We start from the raw sequence: 19,721 nt of genomic DNA, 5'->3' as shown, positions 1-19,721 counted from the left end.
AGTTGACCATTGAGGGTTCAGTTTATTTCTGGACTTTCTATTATGTTCCATTAGTCTATTTGTCTGTTTTTATGCCAGTATCATACTGTTTTTATGACTGTAGCTTTATAGCATAGCTTGAAATCAAGAAGTATTATATACCTCTTTCTTTGTTCTTTCTCAGGATTTCTTTGGCTCTTCAAGGTTTTTGTGGATCCATATACATTTTAAGAGTGTTTTTTCTACTTCTGTAAAAAATGCCATTAGACTCTTGATAGTGATAGTGAATTTGTAGATGGCTTTCAGTACATATCAGCAACATTACTTCTTACAACCCATGAACACAAAATAAGTTTCCATTTATTTGTGTCTTCATCAATATATTTCATCAGTGTCTTGTAATTTTTAGTATGAAGAGATTTCACCTCTTTAACTAAATTTGTTCTATTTTTTAAGTTTATTTATTTATTTTTAGAGAGACAGGGAGAAAGGTCAAGCAGGGGAGGGGCAGAGAGACAGGGGGACACAGGATCCGAAACCGTGATGTGGGACTCAAACTCATGAATCATGAAATTATGACCTGAGCTAAAGTCGGGCACTTAACTGACTGAGCCATGCAGGGGATCCCAGTTATATTTGTTCTTCAGTACTTTATAGTTTTTGATGCTTTTGATGCTGCTGTAAATGGGATTGATTTCTTCGTTTTTAAAATTTTCATTTTTACTGTATAGAAATGCTATTAATTTTTGTATTAATTTTGTATCCTGCAACTTTACTAAAATCAATGATTAGATCTAACACTTTTTGGCTGATTCTCTAGGATTTTCTATATATAAAATTATGTTGTCTGCAAATGGAGACACTATTACTTCTTCCTTTACAATCCTGACACCCTTCCCTCCTTCTTCTCTTCCCTTCCCTTCCCTTCTCTTCTCTCCACTTTCATTGCCTGATTGCTCTACCTAGGACCTCTAGTACTATGCTGAATAGAATTGCAAGAATGGGAATCCTGTGTTGTTCCTGATGTTACAGAAAAAGCTGTCATCCTTTCACCATCGAGTATGATGTTAGCTATGGGCTTGTCTCTTTTTTTTAATGTTTATTTATTTATTTTAAGAGAGAGATAGTGTGAGTGGGGGAGAGACAGAGAGAGAAGGAGAGAGAGAATCCCAAGCAGGCTCCATGCTCAGTGTAGAAGCTGATGTGGGACTCGATCTCACGACCATGTGATCATGACCTGAGCCAAAATCAAGAATTGGACGCTTAACCAACTGAGCCACACAGGTGCCCCCTTTTTAAAAAAATCTTTTTTTATTCTGAAGACAGCATAAGTGAGGGAGAGGCAGAAAGAGAGGGCGAGAGAGAATCCCAAGAAGACTCCATGCTCAGCACAGATCCCAACATATGGCCTTTATTATATTGAGATACGTTCTTTCTTTGCCTGATTTAAGAGTTTTTATCATGAATGTATGTTGAATTTTGCTGAATGCTTTTCATGCATCTATTGAGATGATCATACAATTCTTTTCTTTCATTTTATTAATATTTGACTTTCTTATATTTGCTAAAACTTGTTTTGTGGCCTAACTTAAGATCAATCTTAGAAAATGTTCCATGTGCTCTTAGAAGAATGTGTATTCTGCTGTTGAATAGAATGTTTTGTATATGTCTGCTAGGTCCATTTGTCCTATAGTATTGTGCAAATCCACTGTTTCCTTATTGATTTTGCTTGGAAATCTACTTATTGTTTAGAGTGGAGTATTAAAGTCCCCAACTATTATTGCATTACTGTTTATTTCCCCTTTTAGCTTTATTAGTTTTTGCTTTACATATTTAGGTGCTCCAATGTTGGGCATGTAAATATTTACATTTTTACAGTTGTTATATCATCTTGATGTCTTGAACACTTTATCATTATATAATAACCTTTGTCTATTTTTATTGTTTTTAGCTTAAAGTCTATTTTATCAGATATGAGTATAGCTACTTTGGGTTTTTTTTGTTTTTGATCTTTTGTTGTTGTTGTTGTTGTTGTTGCTTGGCTGATTGGCTTTGGTTACCATTTGCTTGAAATGTCTCTATCCACCCCTTCACTCTCAGTCTATGTGTCTCTTTAAAGCTGAAGTGAGTCTCTTGTAGGCAGCATATTGTTGGGTCTGGGTTTTTGTTTTTTTGTTAAATCCACTCAGTCATTATATATCTTTTGATTAGAGAGTTTAATCTGTTAAATTTAAAGTAAATATTTGATAGGTAAGAACTTACTATTGATGGCCATTTTGTTAATCGTTTTCTGGTTATTTTGTAGATCCATTGTTCCTTGTTTCTTACCCTTATTTTTTTGAGTTTTGCTATATTTTGGCATTGATATTCTTTGATTTCTTTTTTACATTCTTTTGTGTCATTACTACAAGATTTTCCTTTGTGGTTACAATGAGGTTTACATAAAATATATTAAACTTATAACATCCTATTTTAAACTGATGACTTCGATAGAATTAATACATTCTACACTGTTACTTCTTTTTCTCCTTATATTCTAATACTCTTTTTCATTTTTTTCTTTTTCTCCTCTAGGTAATTTTCAATGTCCTACCCTCTCAGTTGCTGAATCTTTCTTCTGAATAGTTGAGTCTACTTCTGAAACTCTCTGTTGAATTCTTCAATTCAGTTGCTATATTTTCAACTCTAGGATTTCTGTTTGTTTGGGTTTGGGTGGGTTTTTTGTTTGCTTGTTTGTTTGCTTGTTTATTTGTTTTTGATGGTTGCTATATCCTTGTTAATGTACCGTTTTCCTAATTTTGTTTTGTTGTCTGTGTTTTCTTGTACTTCACTAAACTTCCTTAAGAGAGTTATTCTGAATTTCTTTTCTGAGAGTTCATAGATCTCCCTATCTTTAGAGTTTTATTGGTTTCTTTTGGTGGTGTCATATTTACCCGATTTTTCATAATCCCTGATTCCCTATGTTGGTTTTTATGCATTTTAGTAATGGGGCTCCTGTTGCAGACTATACAGGTTTGCTTTGGCAGAGATAGTTCTTCACCAGTCAGCTCAGTTTGGGTTTCTGAGTCTGTTTGCTAGTTATGCCTTTGGGAAGGTGGGGTTTGATATTATGGGCTATTTTTGTGTGAGGGAATTGTTCAAGCTCTGAGGACAGGGATTGGGGCGGGGGGTTGTAATTGGCTGAGAACATTTAAATAGGACTACTGGCTTGGTTCCCTATACAAGTGTGGCTGTAGGATGGCTCCATGGTTGTCTGAATTTTCTGGCCAGGCTTACTAGATGGTTAGGACTGGGTACATATTCAGTAATAGATGAAGCTATGAGTTAGCCTCCCTGCACTGGCAGGGCAGTAGGACAGGGCCCAGGGCCTGTATAGCTTATTGTTTGGGAAACCAAATGAGGCTTGGTTGTGCATTGAATTCCCTGGTCAAGTGAGACAACCAGTTTGCTCTGCAGATGAGGGAAGCCACAGGCTGTGCTCTCTGTTCAGGTGCCATTGCATGTAGGGCTGTTGAATCATCTATGCAGCTTCTTATATGCTCTGGTTAAGTTCCCTGGTTGGACAGGCTGAAGGTTATATTCAGTGATAAGCAGGGCTACAAATTAAATTCCCTTCCCTGGCACAGTGAGAGAAGCAGTTCTAAATCTCTGTTTGTTTTCTTAACCGAAGCCAACCCCCACCCCAGTTTCCCTAGCTACTGCTTTTGTTCTCTGAACTATCAGCTCTGCTGCCCTTCTCTCAACTCAAATACCACTGGGCCACACAGCTCTCAGGTGTTTTCACCAGTCCTTCTGGGCAGATGAGGCTGGAAAACACTCTCCATAGTAGGTAGGGCTATGTCTCAGCACCCTTGCCTGAATGTGAGAAGGAGGGGATACTCCAGGCGGCGCTCAAATGCCCAAACAGGCCCTCTAGTTCTGACTGTCCAGTAGTTACCCTCAGACTTGTCTATAAATTAATCCCCATGTCTGTGCATAGCCCAGGAAGCTCCATGCTCTGTACTGGCTTTGCTCTGGGGGCTATCAGCTCTTTCCACCCACCTCTCAGTGCCAGTGGACCACACAGCTTCCAGAAGTTGTTATAATCCCATCTGGTCAAATGGGACTAGGAGACACTTTCCACAGGGTGAGGCTGTGACTCAGCACCCTGACTGGGCATAAACAGACCAGGCTCTAGGACTGGCAAAACTCCTTATTTGAGGATCCAAATTAGACAGATCTGCACCCCCCAGTTTGGTATTGCAGATGAGTAAAACTGCTGGTTGGGATTACAATGTGGACACTGCAGATATGAACTCAGTCTGCCAAGACCTGTGTGCTGGTTGCTGCAAGCCCATCCCTCCTCCACACACACACACACCTTCTCCATCACAGATGCCTAGTGGCTGGGCCCCTGATGATTCCCTGCAATCCATGTTGTATGAGATCAGAGGAGGGGCTCCCACAAAATGACCCACAATGCTGGGAGAGGCTGGTTGTCTCCCCCTGGCCTTCTTCCACAAGACAAACTGGAGGCTCAAGGGAGACCTGTGTGGTGCTGCACTGTCATAGGGGGAGAGGCAATGGAGTGTCAATGTGTAGCCTCTTCTCTTACCCCTCTAATGCAGTCTGTCATGGTTTCTGGTGCAAGGGGCTGTTTCAGCCTCACCCCCATGTTCTAGGATTCTCCCAGTGCTGTCTTGTTCTGGAATAGAAGTCAGTTGTTCCTTTTCTGAGAGGGAATGAAGTCAGAAACAACCTAGGACACCATCCTGGTGACATCACCTAGAAATTTTCACTTTTAAAAGACAGTTGACACTAGAAAATTGAGGTTCTTAGACCACCATCCTATCTTTATGCCACCTGTTGATTCATACTGAGAGTTGACTCTATATTCAGTCTCATATTAGAATGTTAGAATCCATTAATTAATAAGCTTACATTAATGTTCATTTCTAAATTTTAATAACAAAATAAGGAATGTTATGAATATTTTTAAATCATATAATCCTTGACTTCTTTTGGAAAATCAAACCTCCCATATTACATTATTTTCTTTACTTAAACAATATTATTCAGAGGACTAATATTAGGGTGGAGGGAGGGGAAAGTGGGTGATGGGCATTGAGGAGGGCACCTGTTGGGATGAGCACTGGGTGTTGTATGGAAACCAATTTGACAATAAATTTCATATAAAAAAAACAGAGGACTAATATTAAAATTTCAGAAATAAACTCTGACCCCAGTTTATTTGGAGTCATTTTTACATAAAATATAACTATCTTCTCCTTTTAATTATAATATCCTAATAGTTAATTTACTCATTAGGTTTGATAGTTCCCATGTTCATCAGATTCCCAAATAAAAGAAACAATAATTAAAAGACAAACACCCCCTCAAACTTTTACTGAAACTTCACACTTCTAGGAGTTAGTAATTGAGAGAACCACAAAACTGAGGGTGGGAAGTAATTCAACAGATTGGGACTCAACCAGCTGGGGATAGTTTGGCTTTAGTGGCAGGTGGTTCCTTTGAAAAGTAGATGTTTGCAGTGAGAGATTTAGGTGGGTGTAGTTACAGCAGAGATCAAACTGGAGTTCAGAGAATTTCAAAGACTATTTCCAAGGTCCAAGGCATCAATGAGTTTTTATATTTCATAGTCTCCATTTTATGAAAATGTAAAGAGTGCTGTAAGCCCATTTTAAATCAACTGAATGTCATTGCATTACTATGTTACCGAATGCTGCGGGGTTTGTTTGTTTGTTTGTTTGTTTGTTTGTTTGTTTGTTTTGTATGTTCACAACTCAGTCAGTCCTCAGTGATATATTACATAAATTTACAATATTTATATCTTAAGTCATTTTAGTCTAAGTGGGATCCATTTAGATCACAATCTCTCTCTCACACACACACACCACTCCTTTCATCAAGGTTGAGAAGGAGCAGCATGAGACAAAAGGACCTGGAAGAAACAGAGGGTCTAGACTACAAGGTGCCATCTCAGAGGCGTCTCTGTCAGGGGATGTTTTCCAGGCAGTGCTCTGATCTTAAAGGTCCTTTTTTCCACTACCTAAATCCTCAAAATCTATATCCCCCTCCCTCTGCAATAGCAGAGCATTCACTGGAAATGAAAGATAATCAGTCACAGGCATTTGAAAGAAATTGCATAGGACAGTTCTGTATCGTGCAGTATGCAAACGTATACGGGAGCAATTAAAGACCCAAACACAAAGAAAAATTAATGGATAGTTGATGAACCTTACTAGAGTCAGTCAGGGCAAAAAGTTCATATGCGAAGGCCTGGACCTTGATCAACTGTAGCAAAACTAATAAGTTTCATTGGCATAAGAGAATGCACACTAGGAAGCATTCAGAGTAGCACGGGCCATCACATGAGGATAGATGCCCACAGTACGGTTTGATGATACAGGACCAGGAAATAATAGAAGAGGAGGTCTAGGCATGAATGAGGGCAAAGGCACTGTCCTGATCTCCTTCAGCTATCACTACCCACTGAGAAAGACAGGAAAGTCACACTATAATTGTGTGTGTGTGTGGGGGGGGGGGGGGGGGTGGATACACAAATATACCCATTTGTAAATACTGTGTATATATGCATATATATTTAATTTACTATATGTAGTCATGCTTAATTTAACTAATTGTAAATTATATATAGTTCACTCCATTTTGTATTTTTAATTTTGTTCTATTAACCCTTTTGTTACACTCATTAAGTTTGGAGCTAAAATAAGCCCTTCTTTATTAGTAGTAAAAGCTTCTACTGACCTAACCAAGAATCACATATTATCTTTGTGGTGGGGCAGGTAAACACATCCCTTTAAAAAGATACCAGAAAGGGGGCAATTTCTGTTTGAGTGGGGTGACATCTTATAATTGCATGAGGGACTGGGTATAATGTGTGTCATATTAAAGATGCTTGGTACATACTTACTGAACAAATGAATAAATAAATGGATGAATGATTGTCCTATTGGACCTTTAGTGGCCCCTTTGAGTTTATACACAATCTTACCATCAATATTTCCTACTGGGAGCTGATACAACTACTCTATGTATAACATGGTGAGAAGTGAAGAGAAGCTTTTCCTGACCCTAGGTAAGTGGCTTTGGTCCAGCGGCAGAAGTGTTAGGAATTCCAAGTTTCTGCTTCCTGCCACTAGAATTTTAGGAGGTCTATGAGCTCCTTTCATTCCATACTCACTCTGTCTGTTTCAGTCCAAGCTGGAAGTGTTTCTGATAAGATTTTCTCAAGAAACAAGTGAGCTTTTGCAGATTTTATGGGGATTCACTCCATTAGACAAAAGCCACACACCGACAGGTCTTTTCGAGATAATCCTTTCTCTTCCTTGGTTTTCCTTTGAGGTGGCTGAGAGAAATTGCCCTTAAACTTCCCAGAGGCTCTCTAGTTTGAGAAGATCTATGAGAAACACCCTTAATCTCTTGGAAGGGTCTTTTATATGACTGAATACTCTGTCCCTGTGATCTTTTCGAGGCTATAACAAAGAGTTGTATATTCATACTTTCAGCCTTTTCTCTATGGCATGATGACAGCAATAATCTCTGAACTCTAGAGTCTTTTGCCATTTAGATAGGTTGAGAATTTCCCAAACCATCAAATCTCTCCTTTTTACTATAAGTAGCAAAAAACCCCAGGTGACATCTTCAACACTTCGGAAATCTTCTTAGCTCATCACCTATGAAGTCCATTACTCAGGAATGTTTTCTAACTAACTGCAGCACGGAATTAATTCCTGCCACCACATAACAGTGATCCTCCTTTCTCCAGCTTTCAATAGTATGTTCATCACTTCCTTCTGAGACTCACCAGCCACATCTTTAACATTCACATTTCTACTAAGTCAGTTCAAGGCATTCCTGTCTTTTTTTCTATCATGTTCTTCAAAATTCTTCCTGCTTCCTCCCACTTGCCAACTCCAAAGCTACTTTCACATTTTTAGGTATTTGTTATAGCAACAATTCACTTCTAAATACCAAAAACTGTACTAGTTTTCTTAAATTGTTGTGTAACAAATAACTACCAATTTTGCAGCTTAAAACAACACTCACTTATGAGCTCAGACTCCTGTAAGTCAGAAATCCAGTATGTTGTGGCTGGGCTCTCTGCCCATGACATCCTAAGACTGAAATCAAGGTGTAGACAAAACTGAGTTTTAATCTGAGAGCTTTAGAGAAAAATATTTTCTTGCTTGCTTGCTTGCTTTTTTAAATTTTTTTAATGTTTATTTTTTTAGAGAGAGACAGACAGACAGAGCATGAGCATGGGAGGGGCAGAGAGAGAGGGAGACACAGAATCTGAAGCAGTCTCTAGGCCCTGAGCTGTCAGTACAGGGCCCGACACGGAGCTTGAACCCACAAACTGGGAGATCATGACCTGAGCCGAAGTCAGACGATTAACCGACTGAGCCACCCAGGCGCCCCAATGTTTTTGTTTTTCGAGAGAGAGAAAGAGTGAGAGAGCACGTGTGTGAGTGGGGGATGGGCAGAGAGAAGGGGAGAGAGAATCCCAAACAGAATCTGCACTGTCAGCATGGAGCCTAATGCAGGGCTCCAACTCACAAACCATGAGATAATGCCTGAGCCAAAATTAAGAGTCTGACGCTTAACCGACTGAACCACCTAGGAGACCCGAGAAAAATATGCTTTCAAGCTCATTCTTGTTTTTGGCAGAATTCAGTTCCTTATAGCTGTAGGACTATAGGTTACAGGTTCCCATTTCCCTTCTGGCTGTCAGCCAGGGCCACTCTTGGCTCCTAGAGTCCACCCACATTCCTTGCCATGTGACCCCCTCAATCTTCAAGCCAAAATGCTGAGTCATGTCCTTTTCATACTTCAAATCTCTGCCGACCCCTCTTGTGACCAAAGAAAACTCTGTACTTTCAAACTCTGATCTCCAACCAGGTCATTTTCCTTTCTCAAGGTTGTGCCATATAATATAACCTAACCTGCAGCATTTATTGTCCTGGTGATTAGGATATGTATTCCAGGAGGGCAGGAAATCTCTGGGACCATCTTAGGAGCCTACCTGTCACAGGCCCATTGGCCATTATCCATTGGCCCCTTTATATCCCAACAATACTGAAGAAGTAGATTTTATGGTCTGGGAACTTTTATTTTTTTTTATCATTCTTCTGTGTCTACCTTCCCCCCACCCCCTGCCACTCGTAGCTCTTTAGATCAGCATATTATTAGATTAAGAAACACTGGGAAAGAGATTTCATGATAAATTGTTCTCATAAGAACCCACAGACTCCCACACTGAGAGAATAGCCTTGATCTGAATTGAGAAGGTACTCTGGATTCCCTCCTAAGCACAGAGCTTCTCAAATCTTCTGAGAAGCAGTGTTCTAGCCCTCTAGCCTACATTCTGTTTATGATAGCCTACCTTCTTTTATTTTAGAACTGTTTCTCCTCTTCCCTGGTTACCTGTGGGATGAATATAATTCTGAGTATTTGCCACATTACCTGAGGATAAGGGAGACCACCTACATGCCAAGCTTTTATGGAAGGCTGAGTCTATCGATATTTACTGATATGATGTCACTTGAGGCTATGAGATCACAAAATGATAGCTTCCTCCCCAGAAACATCTCTGAGGTAAGGCAGAAAGTCACAGGGCTGGTGGACCATGGCTGGTGAAGTTACTCTGACTTCCCTGATCATGCTCCATCCCTCAGCTCTACAATGTGGGGAGCTTCAATGATAGATTAGGAACTGGTCACACTGGGAGAGAATTGTGACATGCTAGACTAAGGAAGGACTAGGTCTCCTTTTTATGTGAGCCTTGGTTGAAATCTCTGTTTTGAGAGTGAGGCTGAAACTATCCTTGCTTTGATCCCATAGAACACCAGGCACCAGGCAGCAACAAAACATCTTAAAATGCTGTGATGCAGAGTAGTTTTTATGTTCTCCAAGCCACCCAAAGAGCCACGTCTAGTGAAAGGGGAACACTGGGACCAATATTACATATCGGGCGCTTTAAGGTTCACCTAGCACAGTAATTTTGTTTCTTACAATAGCTCCTAGGGATAGTTTATGGAAAGACTTTATCTTTTGATTTTATCATGACAATAATTTTAAAAGTGAAGAGATGCTTCTGAAATATTACCATTATCACCCAACAGCCTATGACTCAAAACTTTCCTTGAGTCTTGGGATAAAACTATGAAAACTGTGAATGTTATGTTCAACTCGAGTTTTAAAGCACAGATTTGAAGATCAGTTTGAAAAGAACTGGGCACCTACCATGGTAAACTTTGGCATTGGATACAAATTAAAATGTTACTCCACAAAAAGACAGTATCATTCTCTAACAGACAAATTGCTGAGAAGAAAAATTAGGAGAATTCTCTGTTCTTCAGAATCCTCACGTGGGGTTTTATACATGGAGTTGTTTCTCTATCTCTGCTGCTGTTCACTTATGAGAAGAGAAATCCAGGCAGGAAAGATGGTGGATGGAGAAAAACAGAGCACCAGCTAACAAAGCAGTCAGCTTCAAGCCAGGGGAGCTTCTGACTTGAGAAATTATAGGAGGGTTTCTGCCAAACTGCTGTTAAACACCAAAGAACTAAAATTTGTCTCCAGCATATAAAACAGTTAGAACAAAGAGAGTCTGGATTTGTAGTATATATAAAGGCAGCCAGAACTTTGGTCAGTATGTCTGAGTTGACATAGAAATCTCCTTTCCCAGTTTAGGGGCTCAGTTGGTTCCTCTGGGTGGCTCAGTCAGTTAAGCATCCGACTTCAGCTCAGGTCATAATCTCGCAGCTCACGAGTTTGAGGCCCGGGTCTGGCTCTGTGCTGACAGCTCAGAGCCTGGAGCCTGCTTCGGCTTCTGTGTCTCCCTCTCTCTGCCACTGCCCCACTTGTGCTCTGTCTCTCTCAAAAATAAATTAAAACGTTAAAAAAAATGTTTTTAAAGAAATCTCCTTTCCCAGTTTAAACACATAGAAATTTGGGGCAAACTATAACACAAAGACACACAATGCCCCAGTGCTGAAGATAAAGATGGGACATAAAGTCAGAGCAGTAAGAGGGAGCCAAAGCCAAGGGGCCCTTGGGCAGAACTGAGCCTGAAACAGGCCTGAGGAGCTGGTGGTTGGGTGTTCAATATTAGGTGTGGGATTTATATACAGGAGCTGGAACCATGCCACTTAAAAAAGAGCAAGAAGTCCTGTAGAACTTGTCCAAACACCAAATGGGACTGAGACACACCAGGACCACTCCCCAGAAGTGACAAGGAAGCTGACTTTCTGCTTGGGACCAGAGCAGGGAAAGGGTCAGCAGCAGAACCCAGGCTGGTGCTGTGCATGAGTGCTAAGTCAGCAGCCACTCCAACCTCACAGAATTGGTCCCGAATCTCACAGTTAATATATGCACTGGTCCTGAGCCAGTAAAATGTGTAGGGCCCTGAGCAAAAGCATAAACTCTGTAGAGGTGTTCTCACTACCAGGTCATGGTTCATAAAGGAAAGCACAGTTCACAAAGAGAAACAGTTTAGGGGCATCTGGGTGGCTCAGTCTGTTGAGTGTCTGACTCTTGTTTTTGGCTCAGGTCATGATCCCGGGGCATGGGATCAAGCCATGCAAGAGAGTCCATGCCGAGTTTGGAGCCTGCTTACTATTCTCTCTCTTTCTATCTCTCTCAAAAAATAAAAAAGAAAATAAAATATCTTTTAAAGAAAGTTTAATAACTTTGATTCCTTGATCACTTTAAATTTCCATGAACCTACAGACACTACAGACCAAATGTAAAGGCAGATGTCCAATGAAAGAAAATAAATTTGCAACCTATATAACAAATGGAAAGCAATAATATCCAGAGTTTATAAAGAACTTCTACAGATTAATAAAGAAAAATAGACAAGTAGATAAAAAGCACTAATAAACAATTCCCAAAGGAAGAAAATCACCCAATAAACATGAGGAAATTTTCAATCTCACAAGTGATCAGGAGAATCCAGTTGAAGACACCAAGATACTGTTCACATTCATCACATTGGCAAAAGTCAAAAAGAAAATTTATAATACCTTATAAAGAAAAAAAGCATATAAAATTGAAAGCATAGAAATCCTATCACATAGTAATTCTCCTCCTCAGTGTACTGTAGAGAAAGCTGTGCACATGTGCCCCAGTTGATGTGACAAGTGGCTGCTTCAGCACAGGTGCAAGAACAAAACTTTAGAAATGTAAATGTCAACCACTAACAGAAGGGATAAACAGTAGCCTCGTTCTATAATGAAATACCATGTAGCAGTAGAAAGGGGTGAACTAAGTCTCTGCCTATTAATATGGCTATATCTCAAAAATGTAGAGTTAAATAAAGAAGTACATGCTGCAAAATGATACAGTAAGAGAGTATTCATGAAAAGAAAATGTAAAAGTCACAAACTATGTATTAAAAGATGTTAAAAGCAATAGATGGCTTGGAAAGATAGAAATAAAATTTATGATCGAGACTTACTTTGGGGAGGTCCTGAGTAAATCCTGAGTAAATTCAGTGCTAGGTGATGAGTACTAATGTGATTATTTTTATCAGTTTTTGAGGTGTAAACAAACAAAAATATCTAAATAAATACCCCAAATATATTTTTAAAATACTGCCTCAAATACACTCTTTTTCTTCCACAGATTGTTGGCAATCGTTTTAAAGCTGTTAATAAGTGTTGTGATTAGTATTTTGAAAACTGGGAAGCAAATGTTTTCTGAAAAGTAGAGTGATGAATTTATGTCAGTAAATGAAAAACAAACAATATAACAAATAATAAAACAAGAAGTAAATTCTTTAAAGGGCCTTTTGTATTGCATGAGTTGCTCTGACCCTAGTACAACGTATTTTATCAGCAAAGACACCTTTGACCGTCAGTTGCTGCACTGCAAACAAAATGCTCTCCCACGTGTCCCTAGTTAGTACAAGACTCAGCAGTCACAAACCCTGTCTTGTCTTTACCTATAGCATTGCTTCTAATCACAATTTCTTGTGCTCATGCAGGTCAGTAAAGCGGATTCCCCTCCATGTCCAATGAACCTCTGAAGCTTAAATGAACTGAAGCAAGACTAGAATCTCATGAATCTAAGAACTACCTATGATGATTCCATGCCAAACACCAAGATCACCCAAAGCTCAATCAGGCAATTAAACATTCATTCGCACATTCACAACAATAGCAGATTACATACTTTCTTTTTCTTCTCTGCTCTTTGAAACAATTCCTTCTTCTTCCATAGCTTCTCTCTCTCCTCCTCCTTTTCTCTTCTTCTGGCAGAAATTTCCATTTCCAGTCTTGCTACTTCTTCCTGGTGGGCTCGCCATTGAAGAACCTGAAATAAATAGAAATTCATTCCAATAGCTATACCCAGTCAAGTGATTTCACAGATCACAATGAGACTAGGTTCTATATCAAGCAGGTGTCAAAGTTTTTCCAAATACTCATTAAAATTCTGTGTGCACATGAGTGTGTGATATGTGCATTATGTATATGAAGTGTGTGTGTGTGTGTATGCATGTATGTTAAAAAGAGAGTAACTTTAAAATCATCTCATTTCAGAGATTTTTCACTTGGATTCATGGAGTGAGATCCCAAAGAGTCTGTGAATTGATTTCAAATAATCTATGAATTCTCATAAATAGTATGTAAAAATTTCTGTGTTTTTGCACAAGTATGTTTTTCTGGAACAACGGTTCCAGTTTCTGGTCAACAGTTTTCAAAAATTCTGAAATGATCCTAAGATCCTAAAAAGTTTAAGAACCACTAATATATTTCATCCTTTTATTTCGTATGTGAAGGAAATGAGCCTGAACGAAGATGAAAAAAAAATGTCTAAGACGTTTAAAAGAACTTTCTGGGTACTGGTAGGTGTTATTGGTAGAAGTGTAATTGGTATAACACTTCTAAAGGACCCGAGGCGATATGTAAATATGTATCACAATATAAAATATGCATAACCTTTGACCCACGATCCTATTTGGGGGAAGCTATTCAAAGAAGACAGTCAATTGAATAAGTGCACAAAAATGTATCCATAGGAATGTTCACTGCAGTGCTGCTTACACAAAAAAATTAGAAAGAGTCTAAATGTCTGGCAACAGGTGGTGGCTTAAATTAATTATGGCATTTTCATATAATGACTGCTATTGAAAAAGAATATTATATACCTTTATTCATTGACATAGAAAATATCCACAACATATTATTAGATGCAAAAAAGTAGGTGCAAAACCACATTAATAGTATGGTGTCCTTAATATAAAATATCATCTATGCATCTATCCGTAGAAAAAGTTTTGGAAGGAGATTTATCAAAGTAATAATACTAGTTATCTCTGAATAGCATCATTTCAAGAAATGTTAAAAATTTATTCTTTAAGCCTTTCTGTACTGAGTGACATTTTCACAACAAATATGTTATCTTTGTAGGCAGCAAACCAATGAAACTAACAAAATAGAAACAAACATTTACACTTTCCATGCGCACTAAGAAAGCTGAGAAATCAGAGAAAAGGGAGATGGACATGTGTGCAGAATTCTTTTTAGAAAAGGAAGAAACTAGCGTTACCAATTTAATACCTCATGTCTTATATTTAATATAAGCATGAGTCATTATGGTAATACATAAAATGAGAATGGAATATATAAAATACAAGGAATTAAAGTGACTAATAGTTAAGCTCTTTTCTCACTTTCAATATTCAAAGTCTGTTTTCTAAAAATATACTTCCCCTATTTATCAGAATAACCAAGGAAATTCAGACTCTTGTTTCTCAGACACACCTAGGTTTCCCAATCTGCTGCTTATCCTGGCCATTATATTTATCTTCTTTGGAAGCCCATTCCTAGAATAAGATCATCATGCTTTCTGTCCTGATCTGCTTCCAAACCACTCCTTCCTGCAAACCATCTTCCATCTGTAACATACTGTATTAAAGTCATGCGTCTTGTCAAGTGTTGCTAGTGATGGTGTTATATCATGTGGACCCTGGTGACCATCTCTTCTTGATGAAAGCTCTTTCCTGACCCACAACCTTGTTCTCTCTACTTCTCCACCAATGGATACTATTCTTTTCTTTTCCTGCTCTCTTTGTCCACCTTCCACCCCAAATTCTACTGTTATCCTTTCTCTTTGACCTCAGCTCAGCCTCTCTATGCTCATGTGTGTCTCCTACAAGTTAACCTATCACTTCTGTGCATATGACTAAAATGTACAATTTAAGCTTTGCCTTTTTGTCTGCAATCCCAACCTAACAAATGCTTAAGGCCTTTACTTTTTGCATGTGCACCCAAAATACAATATTTTCAAAATTAAATTCAACATCTTTAACATTGCCACAGTCTCACACCAAGCCCTGTGCACCTGTCTCTTCTTTCAAACATCCGGGATTGTTCTGTGGCACAACAAGCATCTGTGTGGTTTGTATTTTTTTATTATTGTGTACACCTATCAAAATGACTAATTCTTTACATTTTATATCTGACTTGGGCATTCTTATAGTTCTTTCTTTTTTTTTTTTTTATTTGTTAAAATTTACATCCAGATTAGCATATAGTGCAACAATGATTTCAGGAGTAGATTCCTTTGTGCCCCTTACCCATTTAGCCCATCCCCTTTCCCACAGCCCCTCCATTAACCCTCAGTTTGTTCTCCATATTTATGAGTTTCTTCTGTTTTGTCCCCTCCCTGTTTTTATATTATTTTTGTTTCCCTTCCCTTATGTTCATCTGTTTTCTCTCTTAAAGTCCTCATATGAGTGAAGTCCTATGATTTTTGTCTTTCTCTGACTAATTTCACTTAGCATAATACCCTCCAGTTCCATCCACGTAGTTTCAAATGGCAAGATTTCATTCTTTTTGATTGCCGAGTAGTACTCCATTGTATATATATACCACATCTTCTTTATCCATTCATCCATTGATGGACATTTGGGCTCTTTCCATACTTTGGCTATTGTTGATAGTGCTACTATAAACATGGGGATGCATGTGTCCCTTCAAAACAGCACACCTGTATCCCGTGGATAAATGCCTAGTAGTGCAATTGCTGGGTCGTAGGGTAGTTCTATTTTTAGTTTTTTGAGGAACCTCCATACTGTTTTCCAGAGTGGCTACACCAGCTTGCATTCCCATTATATTTCTTTGTTTTTAAGTTTATTTTTTTAATTTATTTGAGACAGAGACAGAGTGAGTGGGAGCAGAGAGAGAGAGAGAGAGAGGTAGAACCCAAAGGAGGCTCTGCACTCTCAGTGTAGAGCCTGATGCGGGGCTCGAACTCATGACTTGTGAGCTCATTTCCTGAGCCGAAATCGAGAGTTGGACACTTAACCAACTGAACCACCCAGGCGCCCCCAATCTTACATTTCTTAAGATCAGATGGGCTTTACTTATGACAAATCAATTTCTAACGTATTGAATTTCCCTTGACCACTTTGCTGTAGTTTCCTAGTTCACCCAAAGTCTACCTGACAAATGTATTTAGAAAAATACCAGAGTTCGTGGGGTGATGCCAATTTATCCAAATAAGACCTTAGTAATTTAGTTTTCTTACTCACAATCAATGTCCCATTTTAACTTAAAGTGTAATCTCTACACAGATTCTTTCCTGTGCCTTCTCATATGTGGCCATTCTTGTTCTTAGCCTCATGGCATAGTCCAAACTATTCTCCCACCTGGAACACCCTCAGTTTCCCCCTATTTCCTAGGATGCTCCTTGGCCCAATACATGTCCTGCATCTTTCATGAAACATTTTTCAACCCATGGTCATTTCCCTTTTCTTACTTCACTTACCATACCATAGCTGTTCTCTAATCATTTTGAGCATGTTTAATTTTTATTTATAGCAAGTTCCATGATACCTATGTATTTTGTTTTCCTCTTACACCTTCTAGCAGAGTGCTAGCACATCATAGGTGCTCAATAATTACCTTCTATTTAATTTACCAAAATAAAATGTTTTTTAAAAAGCCTAATAAATGGAGAAGAAATAAAAATATTAGAATAGATCATTTTGTAACACTTGCTGAAATAATAAATCCTTGTTTATGATCATCAGTGGCTACTAAACACATTAATAGCAGGTGGGAAACTTTATAATGGCTAGCAACAACTGAACACACTGAACAATCTTAATGTCACAGAGAAACAAGCTGATATCTTGGCCTCCTGATGGAAATATGCAATATTGCCATGAAGTATTCTTGCCAAGAAATAAAAATGAATATCAAATATCTAGACCTATTTATCAAGATATAGGAAATTCAGACAGTGGAGAAACATGCAATCAACAAAATTGAAATTTGAAAAACTTTAAAGGACTTTCGGGGCATGTGAGTGGCTCATTCAGTTAAGTGTCCAACTTCAGTTCAGGTCATGAGCTCTCGGTTTGTGAGTTTGAGCCCCACGTGGGGCTCTGTGAAGGCAGCTCAGAGCCTGGAGCCTACCTCAGATTCTGTCTCCCTCTCTGCCCCTCCCCTGCTCATGCTCTGTCTGTCTCTCTCAAAAACAAACATTAAAAAATTAAAAAAAAAAAGATTTAAGAAACATCAATCAAATGCAATATGTAGATTATATTTGGTTTTGATTTGAATAAACTAAATATAAAAATAAATTACAAAACAAAAATATTTCTATATTGGTTACTTGATGCTATTAGGAAATATTGTTAGTGTTTTTAGATATGATTATAATATAGTTATGTTTTTTAAAAGAGTGTTTTTAATTTTAGAGATAGATACTGAAATACTAACAGATGAAATGGGGATTTGCTCACTAGGGCCCAGTGGTCATGGGAGAGTGGGTAAGGATATAGATGAGACAAATTTGACTAGTGAGTTGATAACCGTTGGAACCAAGTGATAATACACTTGTGTGTGTTTAAATTTTTCCACACTACAAATTCTGTATGAATAAATAAATAATAAATAAATAAACCATAAAATCTCATGTATGTCCAAAGAGTTTCATATAATAAAATGCTGTAGCCTCAAAGTTCTCAGACAGTAGAAAGGGAGATTTGAGACACACTGAACTAATGAAAAGAAAAATGGCATACATTTAGCCTTTCTGAATACTAAAATTGTTTTTATAAATTTCAGTAAAAGAAGTTTGGGTTCTAGAAGTACTCTTCTCACCTTTTGATTTAAAATAACTTAAGGGAATTATCATTTAATAATGTTGTTAATGATGTTTCTCCTGTTCTCCAGAGAAGAAAAGAATATGGTAGTTTTTTATTTTTTTTAATTTTTTAACTGGTTAAGTTTATATTAAATCAACATAAGTAAAAACCATATCATGAGAGGCTATGGTAGATTTTTAAGTGGGAAAACACACTAAAGAATCCTGAAACAAATACAGGTTTAGTAACCAAAAGCCAATGGGTTCAGCTGTCAGGCAATACATGTATATATAAAACTCTGGGGAAAAGACTCTCGAGCAAGTCAGCATCAGCCTTTAGAAGCTAAATTGCTTCCATTTAATATTGGAATCATGAGAATGGTCAGGGACCCGTAGAGGTTTGCTTGAAATCAATAACTCACAATATTATCTGTAATTATAACCATACCTAAAAAAAGGTAAAGAAGAAAGGAGAGAAAGTTGTGGAAGGTAGCATTATATCCTAAGTAGCTGGGGTTGTGAGATCTTGATGACAAACAGGCTCTGCATCAGTCGGTGTCCAGGCAGTAGGATGAACAGGGCTTTTTGGAATGCACAATGGACATGGTAAAGAATTTGGTGGGAAAAGGGTACCATTGAAAACAAAATCCTTATCCAATGGATCCCCAGAGGCAGCCAAGGGATGTGGATGGCTCCCATGTGGAGAGAATGACAACCAATTATGGTATTTTCGAGATGCCCAAGAATAAGGAAGCTGGCAGGTGGGCAAAGGAATCAATATTATCACAATAAGCTAAAGTATAGAAGATTCTTTAGTGAACAGTGAGCAAAAGGAAGAATGACCCAGGAGAACATTTTAGTGGTTTTATTTTAAAGGGTTTGTTAATTATATAGCTTTAAACAAAGCATGTGAACATAACTGTGCAACAATAATCACCATGAAAGAACATTACCTCAGTGGCAGGCAGGAGCCTGTTATAAGGAAAGCATTATTTAGATTATTAACCACAGGACATTTTTCCAGGTCTTTAGTTAATACTTCAATATTCCTGCCAAAGGTACAATCTGAATGAAACCTTAACCCAACAAAGAACAAATGAAGTTTAAAATACATTCATCTATTGCAAATAATAAATTAAGGGTTTAAAATGAAAATGGTTGGTAGCATTACATGTGTCCCTTGCTCTTAATGTAAAAGTAAAATGGTTGAAGTGAAATTAATAAACACACATATTCTCAGAGTAAATAAAGTACTAGAAAAGCAAAAAATGAAGCCCATCAAAACGTCAAAGGTAGTAATGGAAATTAACATCAGGATAACAATATTAACACAATTTTGCAACAAAGTTGAGTGCTTTGAAAAAATTACAAGTGGCAATGTAGTATAAAGGACATGAGTATTGAAATGTTGGTCGGAACACCTGCTTTTTTTGTCTTATCTCTGCACTAACCAACAATGTTGTTAGTTTGAGCAAATGGCTAACTCATTTTTCTTATGTGTTAAAAGGGAATACTGGATCAGGTGACTTCTACAATTTCTTTAAGTCATATTATCCTGATTCTATTTTATTTATATTTTCCTTAAATGGAGACATCACGATATATGACATGCTCTG

At 38.0% G+C, this 19,721-nt stretch overlaps 1 protein-coding gene across 2 annotated transcripts in view; it reads right to left on the bottom strand.

Moving 5' to 3' along the window:
* The window catches only part of CCDC148 (coiled-coil domain containing 148), a 246,819-nt gene that overhangs the window by 80,058 nt on the left and 147,040 nt on the right, over window positions 1-19,721 (bottom strand). For both annotated transcript variants that reach the window (XM_060626781.3, XM_060626782.3), the window contains one exon: window positions 13,180-13,320. In XM_060626781.3, the coding sequence (XP_060482764.2) occupies window positions 13,180-13,320 (141 nt within the window). The remainder of the gene's footprint in view (window positions 1-13,179; window positions 13,321-19,721) is intronic.

This window comes from Panthera onca, chromosome C1 (genome assembly GCF_046562875.1).
Source record: "Panthera onca isolate mPanOnc1 chromosome C1, mPanOnc1 haplotype 2, whole genome shotgun sequence".
NCBI lineage: Eukaryota > Metazoa > Chordata > Mammalia > Carnivora > Felidae > Panthera > Panthera onca.
This window is presented reverse-complemented; position numbering and strand designations above follow the sequence as displayed.